The 20367-nt window shown below is 39.0% G+C and overlaps 1 protein-coding gene across 1 annotated transcript in view; it reads left to right on the forward strand.

Annotated features, from left to right (window-relative positions):
• The window catches only part of KIF13B (kinesin family member 13B), a 141233-nt gene that overhangs the window by 82153 nt on the left and 38713 nt on the right, over window positions 1–20367 (forward strand). The window contains exons 14-28 of the mRNA XM_009319762.1: window positions 497–631; window positions 2569–2699; window positions 3728–3814; window positions 4815–5005; window positions 5846–6056; window positions 7198–7360; window positions 8399–8545; window positions 9013–9162; window positions 9848–9976; window positions 11644–11814; window positions 12800–12957; window positions 14262–14394; window positions 15401–15547; window positions 18032–18061; window positions 19936–20035. Coding sequence (XP_009318037.1) covers window positions 497–631; window positions 2569–2699; window positions 3728–3814; window positions 4815–5005; window positions 5846–6056; window positions 7198–7360; window positions 8399–8545; window positions 9013–9162; window positions 9848–9976; window positions 11644–11814; window positions 12800–12957; window positions 14262–14394; window positions 15401–15547; window positions 18032–18061; window positions 19936–20035 — 2083 coding nt within the window. The remainder of the gene's footprint in view (window positions 1–496; window positions 632–2568; window positions 2700–3727; window positions 3815–4814; window positions 5006–5845; window positions 6057–7197; window positions 7361–8398; window positions 8546–9012; window positions 9163–9847; window positions 9977–11643; window positions 11815–12799; window positions 12958–14261; window positions 14395–15400; window positions 15548–18031; window positions 18062–19935; window positions 20036–20367) is intronic.

Below are 20367 nucleotides of genomic sequence, written 5' to 3' on the forward strand. Positions count from 1 at the left end.
TTGCATTACTTAAATAGCAGGTTGCCAGTTTTTTGTCATTTTGATTGCTCTGGAATAAAAGATAGACATGGAGCTTGACTTGGCAGGGATTTAACTTAACTTGTTGCTTTTTAGCTCAAAAGAGAAAATAAAGGGCTCTAGAGATGTCTTTGTGGTGGCGTTTTGCTGTTCCAGTGAGGTCATGGAGAAGCTCCTACAGTACTGCAGTGTACTGCTCTCAGCTGTTTTCATTTTTCACTAGGAAGATGCAACTCTGTGAGACCATAGCACGTAGCCCTCTGAGATCAGAGGTTGGAAGGACGAGAGAAATTACAGATACCCCGATGAGAGCTTGATATAACTAAGGCTTTTGTGTCTAATCTATTGCAGAAGAGAGAGTTATCTTTTTCAGAAGTAGCTGCCCATCATTTTGTCTTGTGGTGTTGGCAGATAGGAATGCGTTTCCGAAGGGCTGTACATCAATCAGCTTAATTTTTTGATGGCTACTCTCTTGCAGGAGCGTCAGAAACAGTTGGAAAGTCTTGGCATATCTCTTCAGTCTTCTGGAATAAAAGTGGGGGATAATAAGTGCTTCCTGGTTAATTTGAATGCGGATCCAGCTCTCAATGAACTTCTGGTATACTATTTAAAGGTAAAAATAAATATTGAGAGATGTATATAAAAATATATATTAATTTTTTAATAGAAGTGGGCTTCGAATGCCATTGGCAGAGGTGGACTTAGAGAATGTTATAAAAACTGCATATCTAAAGCATTCTCTGATACTCACTGCTTCATTAAAAATAATGAGTACAACCTTTTTATTTCAAATTTAATTCTTTGTATCAGAGGAAGGTTTGGGGGTTTTATGTTTTTGCTTTGGTTTTTAAAAAAAATTTAGAGATGCTCTCTTTTTATAAACTGTCTTCTGTTTTTTTTGCGCCAGCTTTCACAAGGTTTTACCCAGAAAAGTGTTTTATCTGGGCATATCAGTAATCAGCTTGCTTCTACATGTGTAGTACTGGCTTCAGTTTATAAAATGTGTTTTTATTCCTCTTTCTGCAACTTGCCAGGAGTGAAAATCAAGTTCTGTTCTGCCTTAGCACTTCTGCTGATGTGCAGTCCCTGTGACTAATGTTAAACATAAAACATGTAATGTGACTTTTGGACTCTGCACTGAAACATTTGAGCAGTGTAGTTTAAGAAACTGTAGGCGTGATCTGGACTCAGGAGGGGAAATGACATACAACCGTTTTTAAGTCTCATTTTAGAACACAAGTTCTAAAAATTTAGCAGTGTAAGAACAGTTGGCAGTTTGGGCTTCACATTAAATCATTCTCTTCTCTTTGAAGTGGTCTATAGTAGCTCTCAAAACAGCCACAGAAGTAGCAACTGGGCTGAAAGATGGTTTTGGTTTAGTCGGTCTTAGGAAATACATGATCCTCTTTGATATCAGTCATAGTTGCTGTGTGATATCTCCATGAAGCCAAGGGAAAGAACTTTCTCAATGTTGTATCTGCTAAAAAACATGAAAAAGGACAAAAGAGCTGAGCTGAGGTTTTGGGAGAAGGATTGAATCCTTTCCAGGTGCCTTGCATGGAGGTGTCTGGAGTGTGACTCAAGCAGCTAAATGAGCCTCGACACTGACAGCTATCGAAGCAGAGCCGACTTCTGTGGTGTTCATTGTGAACACATGACAAGAGTACACTGAAGACAAAGCCTGCTCAGAAAACAGGCTTTGGCCCATCAGTACCAGCAGAAAAGCCTCAGGTGGTACTGTGCTACTTTCCTTTTCTAGAGAAAACCCTTTTGCATGGGGTAGGTTTTGTGTGTTTCAGTTAGTCTATCTCATTTTTTTAATAATGTAAATTTGTTTTGTTGGTTGAGAATTTTGGTGTAGAAATCCCTGTGCTTTGAAATTGAAATTCTTTTGATAAAATGCCTTACACCTGTTTTGCCTAAAATTCTGATAAAATACTTCTCGGAGTAAATATCTCGCGCACGTTCTCTTCAATGCTGAGCTGCATATGTACTAGTTCTTATAAGCACCAAAGAACAACTTGATCTGACTTATCTAAGCTGTTGTAGCTATTCCTCAAAAATTGCTCAGATATGCCTAAAAAAGAAATGGATGAACTGGGGCGTGTGTGGAGTGATCCTTCCTCTGCCAAATCACTCATGCCTTGAGTACTTCAGGAATTTCCTAAGCCGTTGAATGATCTAGATGGAACCTGCGTAATAGCCATGGGTCTAACCGCTGTGAACCTGTCTTAATTCCCTTTGAACTCCTTTATACTTTTGGCATTTACCACATCCCGAGGCACTGAATTCCACAATTAAGTTATAGAAACCTCTTCATCTTCGGATTTAACTGTTGCCTGTAAATTTTCCTGAGTGCTCCCTACATGTTACTGTAAGACAAAGCGAGGATTTGCTTGCAATGTTTCATTCTCCTTTTTCCCTCTAAGGGAAGTATTGAACAGCTTTCGAATTTTGGGACTAGATGACAAGACATATCCAGGAGGAGAGTGGATGAGTTAGAACTAGTGAACTTCTGCAATCCATTGCTAACATCTTAATTTTTCCCAGGAGCACACGTTGATAGGCTCAGACAACTCTCAAGATATCCAGCTGTGTGGAATGGGAATTCTTCCTGAACACTGCATTATAGACATCACCCCAGAAGGACAGGTTATGTTAACACCTCAAAAAAATACTAGGTAAAGCAATAAAATACAGCTCCAGGTGTATGATAATTGCAGTTTTAGCTAGTATATTATGATTAGTGGTGCAAAAAGAGAATTAAAAAATGAACTTTTCCATGTAGTCTGAAGTAAGAAAATTCTACTGCTTGTATCCTGCTTTTACATTTTGTTTTAATTGTCGTCAACCCCTCTGTCAACTCATGTCTTTGGTTCTAAAGAGATTTCTCTCAGTGATGGTGTTTGTAGTCTAAGTTTTCAGAGAGGATGAGTAAATCGCATATGCTTTCAGCAAGTAGATACTCGCTGATTTGCAGCTGTGTAGATGTAACTCTATCAAAATTTGAATTAATTTTCTAGGAAATCTGTTGATATGCAAAGAGCTGCTGAAGCATTTGTTGCTTTATTTGATTAAGTAGCAGTACTTGAAAAGCAGATGGTATATTTAAATTGATCACAAAATGACATGCATCGTCAGCATCTCCAATAATTTATTGTTAGATACACAAAATTCAAGAATTTCACTTTTACCCTGATTCGTAGCTGATCCTGCGTTGAGCAGGAGCTTGGACTGGGTGAATTCCCTTCGAATTTCAGTTATTTTCAGACATAATCTGACTCTGAAATAGAAGTAGTTTCTGATTATTCTAATTAGTTTATTGTCTTTAAGCTATTTATATAGCAAAGTTCTCTGTGTTCTATTTTGTGTCTGTATTTCAAAGCAGTGTGAAAAGTGTTTATTTCCAGTGACATCTTTTTTCAGGCCCCTCATTTTTAAGCTCTAATTATACTCCCCAGACATAGCTGTCATAATATCTATCCAAAAGTAATGAACTCGATAAGCTTAAGCAATCAGAAGAAGCTGAGTTTGAGGAGTTTATAAAACAGCACAGGGTAGGTGAATAACGTTTCTGGGGATATTTTGCCTGTTTGCAATCCATAAACCTGTTCTCCTACCTTAACTAGTTACAATAAAGAAAGTAGTACTGGAAAAAAAGCCAAGCCTTATATAGATGCATTTGCTTTTGATTTTTGCCTTTTCACAGGACATTCGTAAATGGTTCTGCTGTCATGTGTCCTATCCAGCTACATCATGGAGACAGAATACTGTGGGGAAACAACCACTTCTTCAGGTACAAAAGATATTAAAGAAATTGTAAGTTTGTGCCAACTTTGTTCTATCTTAAGGTATAAGGAAAGATGACAGTGGAGCATTCAGGCTGCAGGAGGAGGTGATTTCTTTTTCATTGGGATTATAAAGTCAATGCTGATGTTTCGCTGTTCTCGAATGCTAGATGTCATAGCAACCGTGCATGATTTTAGTTTCAGGGCAACAGGTTGACTTCACTTCTTGTATTGTCAAGGGACTGTAACCTTGCTGTTGAGGACCTTACTGTAGTTATCAGTACTATTATCTCACTGAAGAGATTTAATTTTGGGGGTGATAACTTTAATGTGGTTCGGTACCACGTTAATATTAAGTTCCACTCTTCCACAGTGAAAATATTACACCCACGCTCTGACTTGGATAGGTTGCCTTTTGGATTTTGCAGCCAAGGTGTTAGATTTTTGACCAGTGTTATACAGTGATCTGGGTCTTACAAAGGCACTGTGTTCTCTGTTCCCTCGAATTCCAGCTCCAGCCATACCTGAGACCTTCCTGTATCAGACAGGATCACTGGCAGAAGTTTTCTGTGAAAGACTGTATTCTTGAAACCCTCTGTGTCTGGTCTGAAATACCTTAAAGATCAGCGGATTTAAATGATAATCTAAAACGTAATGGTTTTCTTTTATGCTTGAAAGACGAATCCGCATAAAAAGTGGGATATAATTTCATTATTGCCTCTAATTATTTGGATATGGGACGACTGAAAAAATTCATGGTTATCTAAACTATATGATTAGTAATACCAGGTACTCTCTATTGTTAGAGTGTAGAATGTATCAGTTAGTTTGCCTTGAACTCCTCTGTTTACCCTGAGGAAAACGACACTCACAGGAGATCAGCAAATTTTGAAAGGGAAAAATCTACTGATTTGGATAATTACTTAATTTTAAAAATCTTTGAAAGCAACCCTTTGTTTCAAAGTTGAGCAATTAATAGTTCTTCAAATATTTTCCTCTTACTTAAAGGCTGAATTTGCCGAAGAAGAAGAAGAAGGCAGATCATGAGGATGAAGAGCGAGACAACTCTATGAAGTGCAGTAATAGTGTTGAGCAGCTGGACACAGATGGAGACAATTCCAGTGAAGTGTCTAGTGAGATTAACTTCAGCTATGAATATGCCCAGATGGAAGTCACTATGAAGGCACTTGGTAGTAATGGTAAGAAGCAACAGAAATTATTGGAAGTAGGTACAGAATATGAGGTTACATCTTCAGGGACTCTTAACCACAGACTTTTTCCCTTACAACTTCCTACTGGAGAATTTTTCTTGTGGATGACTCATCGTAGCCATTTTAGCACTTGAGGGGGGAAAAAAACCCACCACAGAATGTTTTGCTTGGCAGTTCTTGTTGAGGAGAAAGCCAAAAATGGAATATTGGTGGAACTGCAGCCTCAAATCAAAGTGTTTTCACTTCGTTGTTTATTTTTCTTGTGTTATGTCTCACTCGGGCATTAACTGTAGTGATTTCTATCTCTGAAACCATGTTTGTTAGTCTTTGTGGTCTTATGTAGCTGTCCCAGAATGGCATTATTTTGGGAAACAGGAGGAAGGTTTTTTTTTTCAGCTGGGTCTTTCCATTTTCTCAATTCTCTTAAATCTTCCATCCAATCTGTTTTGTAGATGTTTATTTTACTCCACAGTTCAGCAGCATTTTTTTAATATGCATTACAGCAAAAATATAATCTCTTCCTCCTTTTACATGCTAACTGTGTATACTCTCTAGGACGTTCTTCACCATGGATTTCAGTGGCTGCTGCAGTTCCTAACGTGGATAACTGCAGATATAGAATGGGGAAGGGAAGTACCAAATCATAGTAATTGTGCCTTGCCCAAGGTCATACAGCATATCTGTAGCAGAACGTGGGAAAGATCTCGTATTTCCGAGTCCGCTGTTTCTGTCCCATGTTCGTTACATGATTGTCTCCATTTAATTTTATGGTTACCAGGTATTTGACCCCCAGAAGTACTAGCTTCTTTGTTTTCAACATCTGCTTAGATCCAATGCAGTCAATCTTGCAAAGCCTGGAGCAGCAACATGAAGAGGAGAAGAGGTCTGCGCTTGAACGACAGAGGCTGATGTATGAACATGAACTGGAGCAACTGCGAAGGCGATTGTCGCCAGAGAAGCAGCATTTCCGCAGCATGGACAGGTTCTCCTTTCATTCTCCCAGCGCTCAGCAGCGCTTACGGCAGTGGGCGGAGGAGAGGTGGGTAATCAGATCTGACCATCAGGAGCGTTCATTTGAAGTTCTTCAGTGCTAGTGAATTTTGCAAGCTTTTTAACTGCATTAGACGCCTCTGCCAAATTTGAGAGGACTCCTGCGGGGGGCTGGGGAGGACAGAGTGAAAATATTAGTCTAAGAACAATCAGACCTATAATGCTAGAAAAGATGAGAAAGAATGAGTGTCTGCTTTGTTGTTAAGGAGAAACTCTATCCTGATTGGCAACAAATTTGATTAAAGATGAGGTGGTTGGAAGAAACTTTGGGACTCCTATAGGAGTTTGTTCTTCTGTGGATCATGCCTTGGCTGCTGGAAGGTTTTTCCTCTTGATTCACATCCATCTGTCTGACCTGGGCAGGTCCTGGCAACCAGAAGAGTGCAGAAAGAAAAGGGAGTAAGAGGATGATACAAAGAATTTTGATCCAGAGCATTGCAAAAACTGTTTAATAACCACAGAGGGGCCACTGTCCTTTTTGCCTCCTCCTAGGCAATTGCACTGAGGTTATTTACTTCAGCCTCTAAACAATCATTTCCAGTATTACTGTCAAAAAGAGCAGCTGCAGGAGGAAGATGAAACGAACCCTAAAACAGTTAGTATGGTCAAGACATTGTAACGAGAAAATACAAATCTAATTTATATGGCTAGAGAAGCAACTTTTGAAATAGAAAATATTTGAGACAGTCTAACAAGGTGTTAGCTGTGTGTCTGGAATATTTTGTGGTACCAAATTCCTGTGCTGCACAGTTGGCGCGCTCTCACACTTGCCAGGAAGGCTAGTGAGCAAGTGGGTCATGGTGTCTGAATAAATCTTTCTGTGTAAGATGGAACATCCACATCTGTGGTGGGGAAACTCTGGAATAAGCCACACAAGAGCTGTTTGGCAGATGCATGGAGAAGTCTCCAAAGCCAGCACTATGCTAACGTTTATACTGCTAAATTAATACAGATAATATTTTTTTAAATTTTTGCCCCAGAAAACATGCAATTTAATTCACCTGATTTTTGTTTTAAAAAGCTGAATGTTAAGACTCCTTCCTGTCAAGTGATCATTTGTTTTGCACTCAGTTTCAATACTTGAATGCCATGATTTTTCCTGTCTCCCCCTCCAAATCCCATTCTTTTAGAGAAGAAATGTTGACCCACAGCCTGAGAAAGCTGCGAGAGCAGATTGTTAAAGCCAATTTGTACGTGAGAGAAGCCAATTTTATCGGAGAGGAATTGGACAAGAGGACAGAGTATAAAGTTACCCTCCAGATCCCAGCTTCAAGCCTTAATGCGAACAGTAAGGTAAGGTATCCCTAAAAGGAGCTAAATCACTGTTCAGTAAGTTTGCCCCTTAGCGTTCATATTTGTTGTATTCTGACTTTAATGCTCTAGATAGTTTGCCAGTCTATTCGTGTGCATTAAACATGGTTCTGTTAATGCATGCTATATCCTTATCTTACTTTGTTACCATGAAACAGTGTGCTAGCTTACTGATCAATGTTATGGTGCAAGACCCTTCCACTGGTGTTGAAGTTCACGCTTGCTTCTGTTGCAGAGTGCTAAGATCTGTGCAGGTTAGGTAACCTTTATTTCAAGTATTTACCATCACCTTGTGGACATTTGGCTTTACATCATCCCAGTGAGTTGAGAAAATGCTGTCAATCCCGTTGTACAGGGAGGAGCTGGAGCAGAGAGGATTTGGATGATTTGTTCCAGGCATCTTAGAAATTTTGGAAGGAGGGAATTGAACCCAGACTTTCATGTCTCAGGCTGGCTACCTAAGCTGGCTTATTATTTCTGTTCTTGAAGTCAGCTCATAATTTTGGTGATAGTCAGGCTGTCATTAGTACAGTAGATGTATTTTATTCCAGGATTAGAATTTTTATCAATTGCTTTAGAAGTTTCTCTCGGTTGCTTGTTTTCTTGCAGTCTTCTGGCACATCTAGAAATGGGACAGTAAGGAGGATTAAGTGTCTGCACTAGTTGAAAGTTGCAGACAGTAGTAAGCTTAGCTGGAACTCCAGGCCTCTGCTGTAACTTGAGGATATTTGTGAAATGCTTAAATGTTCCTATTTGTAACACTTACGTAAGGTGAAAAACCACGGAAACTAGTGCCTGTAGCTGTGATTAGACTTCGCAGTTAAACTGAACATGAATGTACTGTGACAGCCAAACTAAGAGTCTGTCACGCTTGAATTTGGTTGCTCAAGCTAGAATAAAAAAAGAACAAAATCCAAACTTTTCCAAAAGATGTTCTCAGGTTTCTTTATTGCTTTTAAACTATTTTTTTCATTGTTGTGACACAAATTCCTTATTGATACCTCTTTAATTTTTTCGCAGAGAGGCGCAATTCTCAGTGAGCCTGCTATTCAGGTGCGAAGGAAAGGGAAAGGCAAACAGATTTGGTCACTGGAAAAGCTGGAGAATCGACTGGTAGATATGAGGGATCTTTACCAGGAGTGGAAAGACTGTGAGGAAGACAACCCAGTAAGTAAAAATTACTCCAGTATTGTGCTGATAGAATTACATCCCTTTTAAATTTTGTTTTTTAAGTAGATGTTCGGAGCGGGGGGATATACAAAGAGATAAGTTTTCCTGAGCCTTTGCTTTACCTAGTACTTCAGCATTTCCTTGACCCTTTTCTTGTCACTTTGGTCCTTGTTTGCATGCATGGTTTGGTGACCAAACCGAGCATACAATAAGAAGCAGTAAGTAAACACAACAGGAGTTGATGTTTGGGCTGACTTCTCTGAATCTGACAACATTAAAGAGAACTTGCTGAGGATAGGCCTTATGCTTGGTCCAAAGTAAAATTCAAGCTTACATTCTTCTTGTGATCTAATCTAGCCTCCTGTTTGGGTCCATTTTTCTTTCATTAAGCTGGTTGTGCAACACTTTGAAAACTGTTTCATGAAGAGTTTGTTTTTCTTACATTATTCTGAATTTGATTGAAGGTGATGAGAGCTTACTTCAGGCGAGCTGATCCATTCTACGATGAGCAGGAAAACCACAGCCTTATCGGAGTAGCCAATGTTTTTCTTGAGTGCCTGTTCTATGATGTGAAGCTACAATATGCTGTTCCAATCATCAATCAGAAGGGAGAGGTTTGTCATTCTTCTATAATCTATCCGTACTCAATTGTTTAATTACAGCCTTGGATCTTATTGCCTGTATACAGTAGATATTTTCCAGTTTCGTGTGCACAAGCTCTTTGCTAACAATTTGGAATTATGCAAATCCCATAATACCTTACTAGAGTTGTTTAGACAGCTCTTTATCTCCCAGCATAGTGATTGTGAAAGGAGAAAGCTTTGTGAGCACCTTTCTGAGTGAAGAAGCCCAAAATAAATACTTAGTAGAACACAAATGAGCTATAGCTCCACTGGCTTTCACCGACTACCATCAAGAATAGGCTCTTAAATATATACTGTAAGAACAACTTCACAGGCAGCTAGAGCATACCAGGCAACATCCTCTGTGCTCTGCATCACATGTGCACTTTGCAGACTCTTATCTAGAGACTGGCATGAAGGTGAGTGAGATTGCAGTATGCTGTTTCCCAAAGTCACTCTAGTGGCTGATTTCTTTATGTTTTTACAACGAAGGCTCTGATTCTTGCTCCAAAGATTTCTTCATCTGGTGCAACAAGGGCACAGTGCAAAACAATAAAAAGGAACAAAACGTTGTCTGCTTACAGACTGGAAACAGCAGTAGTTGTAGTTACCTGAAAAGGGATGAACCGGTCACTGTTTTCTGGTACACAAGTCATTCTTAATCCTTTCTTATCAGGTATCAGGTCGTCTCCATGTTGAAGTTGTTCGAGTGAGCGGAGAGATAGACGACAGGTTAGTTGGAGGCGAGGATAGTCCAGACTATTCAAATGAAAATGACACTCAGGAGAGAAAACTTGTCTGCCGGGTGAGTTCCAGATATATCCCACCCTCTGAGCAACCTTCTCTCTTTCCATCCCAAGTCTTAAAATAAAGAAGTCTCTGGTGCATTGGCTGCTGGATGTTAGATGTCTCTTTGTAACCTTGTGCGCCATGTTCACTTCCAGTATTCAGCTACACGGGCAGAGTCCTGTCTTAAACTCATTGATTGACTATATGAAACTGTGTTGATGTTTCAGGATTTAAAAAAAAAAAAGCAAATAATTTAGCTGTACCTAATCGTTCAGTTGTGCGTACAGAGTTTAATACTTTTGCTGTATTTGTTTTCATGGCCTTGTGTAAAGTCCTGGTGCCCAGCGTTTGTCTTGAAGTGCTGCCGTGTGGTCTTTTCTCACAGTATTTTGTTTCTTGAGTGGCTGAAATAATGCAAGAGAACTAGATGGGTTTTGTCCTTTCAATCTGCATGATTTTTTTTTTTTTAAGTCTGCAAGGTATTCATTAAAACTATATTTATATGTATATGCATACAATCTTACCCCAGACAGTTTATTGCAGTCTTGGAAGACATGGAAGATGTGTGCACTAGGATTGGAGCTACAACATCAGATTCTATGACTCCTTTTGAATTAGATATACTCCCGTTGTTCTGTGAATCACTCTCTCTCAATATTTCTCTCTAAATATTCAATATTTCATGAAATACATGAAGTTGTGTTTATTATTGTTAATAATAAAAAGAAAGTTAGCAGGAAGGATTTACTAGCAGTTCTGTGTTGTAGTAAATGCAAGATAGGCCAAGGTGCAGATAAGAAAAGAGGGAGGCAAAAAGCACTAGAGGGAGTGGAACCCCAATTTTGCTGGCTTCTGGACAACGTGAACAATTTGGGGGCAACTGTACTCTCTTTCACTTTTTATCCTGTCCCATAGAGCTCCGAGTGCTTGCAAGCAGTATGGGGCATTGTTGCAGGAAACATGTTCTCCTGAGGATCTTGAGTGGTGCTTTACCATAGGAGTCTAACTCATCAGAACTTAATTTGACAAATGGCAAATAGAAGTTTATTAAATAGAATCATGGAATCATTAAGGTTGGAAGAGACCTCTAAGATCATCGAGTCCAACCGTCAACCCAAAAATAATATGGTTAATATGATGGCTTTGTTTAGATCAGAAGGTGTATTCAAAACATTTTGTTTCTATTTGGCCTTGATTTTGAAAAAGAGGGGACAGGCTATTTTTGTATTGTTGGGGTTGTTTTTGTATTGTTTCTTAACATCAAAGAATAAGGACAAGTAGTATCTTCAGACAAGGATTTTGCAGAATAAAGGAGCCAGTTTTAGTATAAGTATGAAATTTTTATTGTATTTCTCTTCAGTTATAAAGTTTTTGGTGCATCTCACCATTAAAAAATACCAAAATGTTTTGGTGTGTTTGTAAAATTCATACCTTTAGCTTTCACTCCCAAGAAATACGTGCCTGGTGACATCTAGTGGCGATGTTCAGGTGATGCACTCAAAATACTGTCTCCAATGTATATCAGTGCAGAAATTCGTATTTTGTAAAGTTTTTTGTTTTGCTCCTTTCTTTTTTTGTTATCCTTTGCGGTGGAACAGAATAACATTGTTCTAACAGAACATATTTTTAACTCTATGCCTAATGAATAAGTGCTTTTTCTCTGTTTCTTATGTCTTTTTCTAGATTAAAATACTTCAGGCTACAGGTTTGCCACAGCACCTCTCCAACTTTGTGTTCTGCAAATATACGTTCTGGGATCAGCTGGAGCCAGTTAGTGTTGCCCCTGAGGTGGATTCTTCCTTATCTTCCATCAGCAAGGAGCCACGGTGCATGGTTGTCTTTGATCACTGCAATGTAAATTTTTTTCTATTTTATTAATGAAACTGTAGGCAGAAAAAGCAGGTTTATGCTTGCACAACAGTTGCCTCTTTGCTCTCGTTATTGTACTTTGTGAGGCTGATACCCTAATTCCATTTTTAATAAGAACTTGAAACATCTTCGGAGTCCATATACGTTTGATTATACTACACTGTTCACTTGTACAAAAATCACAGAAGGTGAAGAAGCGGATTAATAAAGGAAAGCAATCTGTTCAGCAGATTAATAAAGGAAAGCGATCTGTTCAGCAGAGAGACTTATGTTGGAGTTTACCCACAGTAAAAATGCTGCTGAGTGTGACTGGAAGAGTGATACTCACCTGAGTACATTTGATGTCCGTATCTGAGCTGATCACTCTACACTGATGTAGTGGAGAGAAACGTCCCAGTCCTGGGATGTGATGCCTGTTATCCTAATGCAGATGTTGAAGTTAGGTCGTGTATCTTAGAACAGACTATTTCCTCCTATTGACTTCCAAGCAACTGTCTGAGTGGAGGCATCTTTAATAGAGATAACTAAAGTCAGCTTAGATGAATGCCAGCCAATCACCTGAGTTGTCATCTTGATCTTTTTATCATTTGTTATTACACTGAGCAATTTGTTCCACTTATCATTTGTAAATAGATATAACACCTTCTGATGAGTTTTGATTTTCTGATTCTGAACATTAGACCATGATTTTTTTTTGGTTTTTTTTTTTTTTGAACCATTAGTCAGGAACTTAGAACAGCATGTGGTCATTTTTCAGCTCTTTATAGACTTTAATCTTCAGCAAATCACGTATCTTTGCCTTGCCTCCTGATTTTACAAACTGAGGTGACAGTTCTTCCTTTCCTCTATATTGTGTCTTGGGCACCAGGGTGACTTTACTACATGCGTATATGAAAGTCAAGACAGTAAATCTCTAAGCCTAAGTCGTTGTGTAGTCACAGTCATCAACCCATTTGTTGCTTACATACAGGAAGTTTCTGTAAATATTTCCGAAGACTTCATGGAACATCTTTACGACGGTGCTTTGGCAATTGAAGTGTATGGGCACAAGCAGAGTGGTGACCGCAAAAATCCAGCCCTGTGGGATTTGGGAATAATTCAAGCCAAAACACGCAGCCTTCGTGACAGGTAAATATGGAAAATAGATCCTTGGTTTAGAATTTTGGAAAATCACTGTCTTAGGTGCCCAATTTTGAAGCAGGTTTGGGATAAGTAGTCAAATTTTGAACTAAAGACAAGTGAACATGTGTTTGAGGCTGTAGCTATTAGACTATTATGAATAGACTGTCTTGGAAAAACACCATGCGATGTGTCAGTAGGCTTTAAAAAAGTCAAAGAGGAGAAATGCCCATCGCTGTTTCAAATTAAAAGTGGTAAAAGCTGAAAGACTTTGAAGTCCCTTTTATTTAGGCAAACTCAAGTGCATAAGTAGTGTTTTACAAAAGAGCAAGCTGACTATTTTCCTTTTTATTGTTATGCTAGTCTGCGCCAGAAAGAGCTATCAAGTCTAAAACAGTAAGATGGTTGTTCTGACTGGGCGCTGATATATTTATTCAAGGTCTGACTCCAATTCATTTTTGGCCATGAAATGTCATCACTGTAATGCTTCCATTGGAAGAGCTATATTGCTAATTATAAATAATTGGAGTAAATATGCAACAGTATGGTAGTTTAGACTGAAGGGGTTTGCTTTTTTGCTGGCAGCCGTTTGTTTGTCCCCAAAGTAAGCTTAGTAGCATTTTCTGAAACGTAAGTTGGTTTGCCTCTCCAATTAGAAGGCAGTTCTGCACCTTAATTTATTGGCAGTTATTTCCCTTTTTACTTCCAGCCTACGCTTGTATTGAGCATGTTGAGTATTAAGCTATATATAGGGAAGTTTTTAAAAAAAAAAAAAAAGTCAGGAAAATATGGCAAAGAGGAGATGAAAAAAAGATGTTATAAAATAGTGAGTTACGTTTGGTAGCTAAGTAATAAGTACCTCCTTCCTTTTTAATTTTGAGGTACTACGAAAGTGGCCATGTAAACTCTTAGAAGAATTGGAGAGAAGGCAGTAGTATGATGAAGTTCAGGAAAGTGCCCTGAATCTTGAAAGCTTGTGAGACAATGTCTTATTTCATTCTGCTGTCTTCTGTATGAATCTGATTGCACCAACAACACTGGGCTTCTGTGGCAGTCGTTGAGACCAGAGCTTAAATGTTAGAACCCAGTGGAATTGGTTTTAATATTGGAATAAAGAAAAGGCTTATTTCTGATGTTTGACTAAAATAGTTGTCAGTAGAATTTATAAGCACTGCACAACAAGTAACCCTATATAGTCACAAATGGTGCATCTATTTTGCATCTTCAATCTGCAGTCTGAGCTAATGCTTTGTATTTTCTTTCTTTTGGAAAAACAAAACAAAACAAAACCCAGCATTTGACGTGTTTTGCAGGTGGAGTGAAGTAACCCGAAAAGTAGAACTCTGGGTTCAAATTCTAGAGCTGAATGAGAATGGGGAATACTGCCCAGTTGAGGTGACTCCTGCCAAGGACGTATGCACAGGAGGCATCTTCCAGCTCAGACAGGTAAGGTGGCTTGTACAGGAAAAAAAAAAGCCTGCGGAAAGCTAAGAAGCTTCTGTTTTGTATGGTAAAGGGATGGTGTCCAAGGAACCGTCAAGCTTAGACACAAAATATGATACTGTGTAAAACAGACGTGAAGTGGAAGAAAGTGGAGTCCCTCTGTGTTTTGTGAAACTGCCAGTGTGCATGAACTCAGATGTAAAGGTGATCGAAGGCTTACCTGTAATCTTTTTGCTATGTTCTGTTCCCTGTTCTGTGACAGCAGCTGGTAGAAAGGACATCAGTCTGGACTGAACTTCATTATTTTTTTAAAGAGGTCCAGAGTTCCCCTTTATTTGATCCTTTCAGCCAACCACTCCTTTGTTCTTTGGATTCTACACACATTAAATTGTTAATGCTTAACTGAGTAGTTAACATTTTTAAGTGATAAGCTATTGCCCAGAGAACACTAGGAATTAGTTAAAGTTAGATACAGGCTGCACCTCTGAACTCCCCAACTCCTTTGATTTTTTTTTTTAATTGTCTTTTTTTTTTCCCTATGGGTTTTACTAAAGAACAGTTACTTTGCTGGATTGATAACATCAGTGGGTAAGAATTTTCAGTCAAGGAGACCAGAGTCAGGAAAAGTTGACTGAAATTCCAGTATCTCAGCAAATTAGACTATTTTCTTTCCTCTTTTGTAGGTGGGGAAGAGATCCCATTTTCCGCCTTCAGAAGTATTAAAAATAAAATCCTATAAGCGTATGTTTTGAAAACCCTCCAGAGAAGCAAACTGAGGAGTTGCTGAATGCTGAACTTTTTTTTTCCTGTAAATACATAAATCCTTGCAACAGAAGGGGTATCTCTTGAACACTAGGTCATTGAGATTCCAGTACTCACCACTTTGTTCTTCACAAAATAAAAATACAATGTTGCTTGCAAATGACTGCCAGTAGAGGTCTCTCTGTCATTAAGCTTTCAGCATTTTATATTGTTTTTTCAAAGCATTTCAAATTGTTCTTTTGGGCAGGGGCAATCTCGACGAATTCAGGTTGAAGTGAGATCTGTACAGGAATCTGGGACCTTGCCACTGATGGAGGAATCAATATTATCTGTTGGAATTGGCTGTGTTCAAATAAAACATGTCAAGTCACAAAAAGTACCTGAAAATTATCAGGTAAGAGTCTGAATATTTCCTGTTAGCTGTGGCTATTTCCAAGACATGTAAAAGCATAAAGTGATGTCCAAAGTTTGTTGCAGTTGGAGGCAACTCCATTTGTTTCAAGTTTTAGTTTGGTTTGGGGGGATATTTTTTGAACCTAGTTCTTAAACGCATAAAGCAATGTCAAGAAGGATTGTCAGAATTGCTTTGGCGGTGGTTTTAGGGATTATTCAGGATAGTTTAAATCTAAACCTCTGTCTTTCAGAAAGCATTGTGGACAATCTTCCTCTTGATCAAAAATCACTTTCCACGGCAAAAATAATATTTGTAAGACTTATCTTCTGCGTCTCTTCTCGTTTTGGTTTGTTTTTTTTAAAGCAGCACAGTCTTAATACACCATTCAAGGAAGAAAAGAAAATGCCAAAGTTTCTAAAATTCATTAGGAGTTTGTCCAGTAGATTTTACCTCAAATATTAGATATGGCAGCAATTTTAAGTAACTATTCAAATTAAAATAAATCAGTGGAACATATATTCAAATAGTGTTGAGTTACAAATGTTAGAATTTTATATGAGCCAGTTGTTGGCCCATAGTGTATGTTGGCCAGTTGTTTGGCAACCTCAGAAGCACTGCATCTCATCTTAAACTGCAAGTATATCAATCTGGTTTTAGGGATTGTCTTCTTGCAATGCTTCTATCAGTTTCTAGTGCAGTTTGACTTTTTCCCCCAAGAGCTAAATTAGAATTTAGTCACTCCTCTGAGTTAGCAAGCTAAAATCTGGTGCAACAGAACAAGCAAGTCCAGAGACTTGCTTGATTAGCTGCCCTTGCTTGAGACAAGGCCAACTAAATGTCAAGTACTTTTTTGGACATCTCCCAGCTTTCCATAATGTTTATCCTGTTGACAGAGTATGATTCAATGCGCATCTGCTCCCTTTTTTTTGCTTAATCAGTATTGTTTTTCCCTTTGATGTCTGAAGTAGTTGGGTTTTTGTTGTCTCCTAACCTTAGCAATCCTTTGCCCCTTCTGTGTCAGGAGCACAAAAAGGGAATTTTTTTCTGCTTTTGCAGAAATCTCACTTTTCAGCGGCATCCTAGGCAGATTATTGCTTTTATTCTCCATCATGCTTCTGCTACTGACTCTGCCTGCAGGCTCTCTAGCTGCCTTTCCATCACAGCAGTCCCCGATACCCACATCCTATAGAGCAAGTAAACTGTTGTTTCTCTCCTACTCCTGAACGGAGCAAGTTTCTTAAGAGATGCTTCTCTCTTGAGACAGAATGATTGATTCTTGCAAATTTTACTTGAAAGCCGTTACACACCCACAACATACACATGCCCCTTTTAGCCTGTTTCATAAGGGGGCAAGTCCCAGGTGAGCGTCCTGTCTGTCTCAGTTTCTTCCCCAGTGAATTTCTGATCTGTTGTCCAGTTTCAACCATATCCAACAGAGCTGGCAATCCACAAAATACTAAGTTCTTTTGAGAAGAAAGACTTAAGCTCTGCTTGAGAGAGACTAGTGAGTTGTGTCTGACACTGAACCCATGTGGGAAAGGGCTATAATGCTTTATTAGTCCTGTTGCTTACAATAGCCTTCTGACTTGAACACCTGGATTTTTAGTCCCCTTATTAGCATTTCTCTATCTCAAGTATATCGCTATCTATGGAATGTGAAAGATTTTCTAGAGACCTTGAACTAAGAAAATGCCTCTTCTATATGGCTTTTTAATTTTAGCTTAGCTAAGTTTTTGCTTTCATGACTAAGATACAAAAGTAGACTCCAGTGGCTTGTTACTGCTTAAACAGATAAGTAAGAACTCGATGAGGATTGGAGTCCTCGTTGCTTTTCCATTCACTGTGCAGGAGTGGCAGTTATGCTTACGCTCATTGCAAGTGGCTCTGCTTGTAATGCATATCGAGAATGAAAGGTGGCGTCTCCCATCAGAAAATAATGGAAATCAAAATGTCGAAGGTCTACGTTGCAACTCCTGGTGTGGCAGACAGTTATTCTAACACCCTAACAATTGGCTTAGGTGTTTACAATTTTACTCCTCTAAACGTTGCAGCAAACCTACCTCGAATCCTTTATATCAGACTTTGATTTTCAGTGCTTGCTGTAACATTTATACTTAACTCTTACAGGTAAAACAGCACATTTTTCTTTGCTGTCCAGGATCAACAGGTTTCAAGTTGCTTCGCTATAACTCCTATTTATTTCTGAGGACAATTTAGGTATTCCACCTTCTTCCAGCTATAAAGAATTCTAATAGCTATATTTCTGTGACATTTTTCCATTATAATTGTTGGATTATTTTAGTTTGTGTTTAGACCAGCTGATAGCAGCAAATCTTTGGGATGGAAATGTGGTTTAATTCTATGATTTTGCCATTGCTAAGCTCAGACTGCTAATACTGCTTAAAACAGTTACAGCTTTTGCATTCAGTGTGTTTCCTGCTACCAAAAAAATTTAATTATGTGGTTTTGCTTGTTTTGGCTTAGGAAGAAGAGGATGAAATGGACAGTTATCAGGTAAAAATTTTGAATGCTCTCTTTTTACAAACTCAGCTATTTTCAGATTAAAACACGTTAGAGGAGGATCAGCATTTTATGTGTGCTGTACTGGTTGGATGTGCAGAGACCTGTCTTCTGAAGAGACTGAAAGCTTAGGAATTGCATAGACTGTTATGCTGCAAAGCCACATGGTGGATTAGAGAGGTGGAAGAGAAAGAACAAGGTGCCTTGATGTGTATTTCCAAAACAAGATCCAATTGCTTTTCGGTTTTGGTGTTTTGGGGGAAGGAGTCTTCCTTCTTGACAAACTATGGTTAGACTGAGATTGTCCTCATTAAGAACAAGAGGAGGCATTGACAGCGTTGAAAGATGCAGTCAAAATACTTCATGCTGTTTCATATTATGAATGTGCTATGTGTATGAGTGCTGGAGTATACTGCATAGTGATCAACCCTTGGGCAAGCAAGGGGGATTCTGTTCCTGGAGCCCTAAGACAGCAGTGGTAAAACTACTGAAATCAGCACACTATTTTTTTGTATGTAATGTCACAGTAACGTGAGCCTTAAAAGGGGAACTGATGAGGTACAATATCTGTGATACATTTTTCATCTTCTTGTGAATAACTTTAACAAAAGCACATCGTCATCATTATAGATCTCAACTTTGTATAATGCGAGCAACCAGAGATTTAGGTTTAATGCTCTCCGACAGATTCCGGCATGCTTGTAGGGGTCTGCGGGCAAGTAATACAACTGTAGTTTATAGTCTTGCATCCACGAATTTTTCTTGACAAAGTATTTGTTATAGTTTGATGTGGAATGAATCTGAACTGCTGTTGCTATAAAAGAGGCTTGCCTGAAGGCATCCCAGAGCTGATAGCCCATCTTTGTGGCACCCAATATGGTGCATGTAGGGTATCATTCATTTCTGGCCATTTCTACACCAGAGACAAATGAACTGAATGTTCTTAAGGATACTGAGGTGGTTTTTTTGAAGGACATGAGCACTTAAGAAAAAGTATTTTTAAAGGCTCCGTTGCAAATGCCGTAACTAGGGACAGTGGCATGATGCGGGGCAGGGATGGATTCCTAATATGAGGCTGCTAAACACTAAGCATGAATGGTGAGTCATGGATAAGGACTGGGGTTTCCAGCTTTGCCACAAGGTAGTGGTTAGTGAGTTTTAGACTAGTCTGGGGGCAAAGAAGATGTAAAAAGTGAAGCTTGTTCAGCTGGGTAGTACAGAATAACAGCTACAGAAAGAGATGCCTCAGGCTGGCCAGCAAAAATACTTCCATTAAGATGTGGAAAGTTAAGGGTTTGGACCTGTGAAGAAAGGCTAAGAGAGCTGAGGTTGTTTAGCCTCAAGGAGAAGTGGAGGCTCAGGCTGTATCTTGTCAATGTATGTAAATGGGAAGGAGTAAAGAAGACAGAGCCACGCTCTTTTCAGTGGTATCCAGTGAAAGGACAAGAGGCAGTGAGACTCCACTTCAACATAAGAAACTTTTTTTTAATTTTTTTTTTTTAACCGTGGTGGTGGAACGGGTTGCCCAGAGAGGTTGTGGACTTTCCATGCCTGGAGATATTAAAATCCCAACTGGACACAGCCCTGAGCAAGCTGCTGTAGTTGACCTTGCTTTGGGCACAGAGCGGGGTTGGACTAGACAATCTGCAGAGGTCACTTCCAACCTCAGCTATTCTGTGTTTCTGTTGTCCTGTGCAAAAGAAAATAATAGAGAGGAGCTAAGTGATTTCTTGGAGGTCTACTCCATCTTTCTTATCTGCTTCTTGGGTCCAGGGTGAGCAGAAGGGTTGAGGAAATGTGTAAGCCACAACTAGGAAACATTGGCTTTCCTGGGTCAATATTTAACATGGCTACTTTCCTCTTCACAGGATAGGGATTTGGAGAGACTCCGTCGGAAATGGCTGTGTGCCTTAACAAAGCGTCAGGAGTATCTTGATCAGCAATTGCAAAAACTCGTTGGGAAGCCTGGTAAGCCAAATCCTATTAAAGGTAACAATAGTGATAGGTTGAGACACAGGCACACATGCTCTTTATCTTAATATATTGTAAAATTTAGAAAAGAAGTTAATGGAGAGTTGAATCTCTGAACTCACCAGTAATTTGCTTTCAGTGAAACTACAGTTAGAGAAGCCTATATAAAATTGTTTGTTGTTCTTGTATACTGTGTGTTTCTTCTTTGTGTGCTGAATTTCTGAGCAGAGTGGATTTTATTCTATTACGGACAGTATAAGATCATCAACACATGATAAAGGCACTGAGTAAGAAATGCTCTCTATTGTCCTGACTGACATCCTGCTTTC

The sequence above is a fragment of the Pygoscelis adeliae genome, unplaced genomic scaffold (genome assembly GCF_000699105.1).
Source record: "Pygoscelis adeliae isolate BGI_AS28 unplaced genomic scaffold, ASM69910v1 Scaffold121, whole genome shotgun sequence".
Taxonomy (NCBI): Eukaryota; Metazoa; Chordata; class Aves; order Sphenisciformes; family Spheniscidae; genus Pygoscelis; species Pygoscelis adeliae.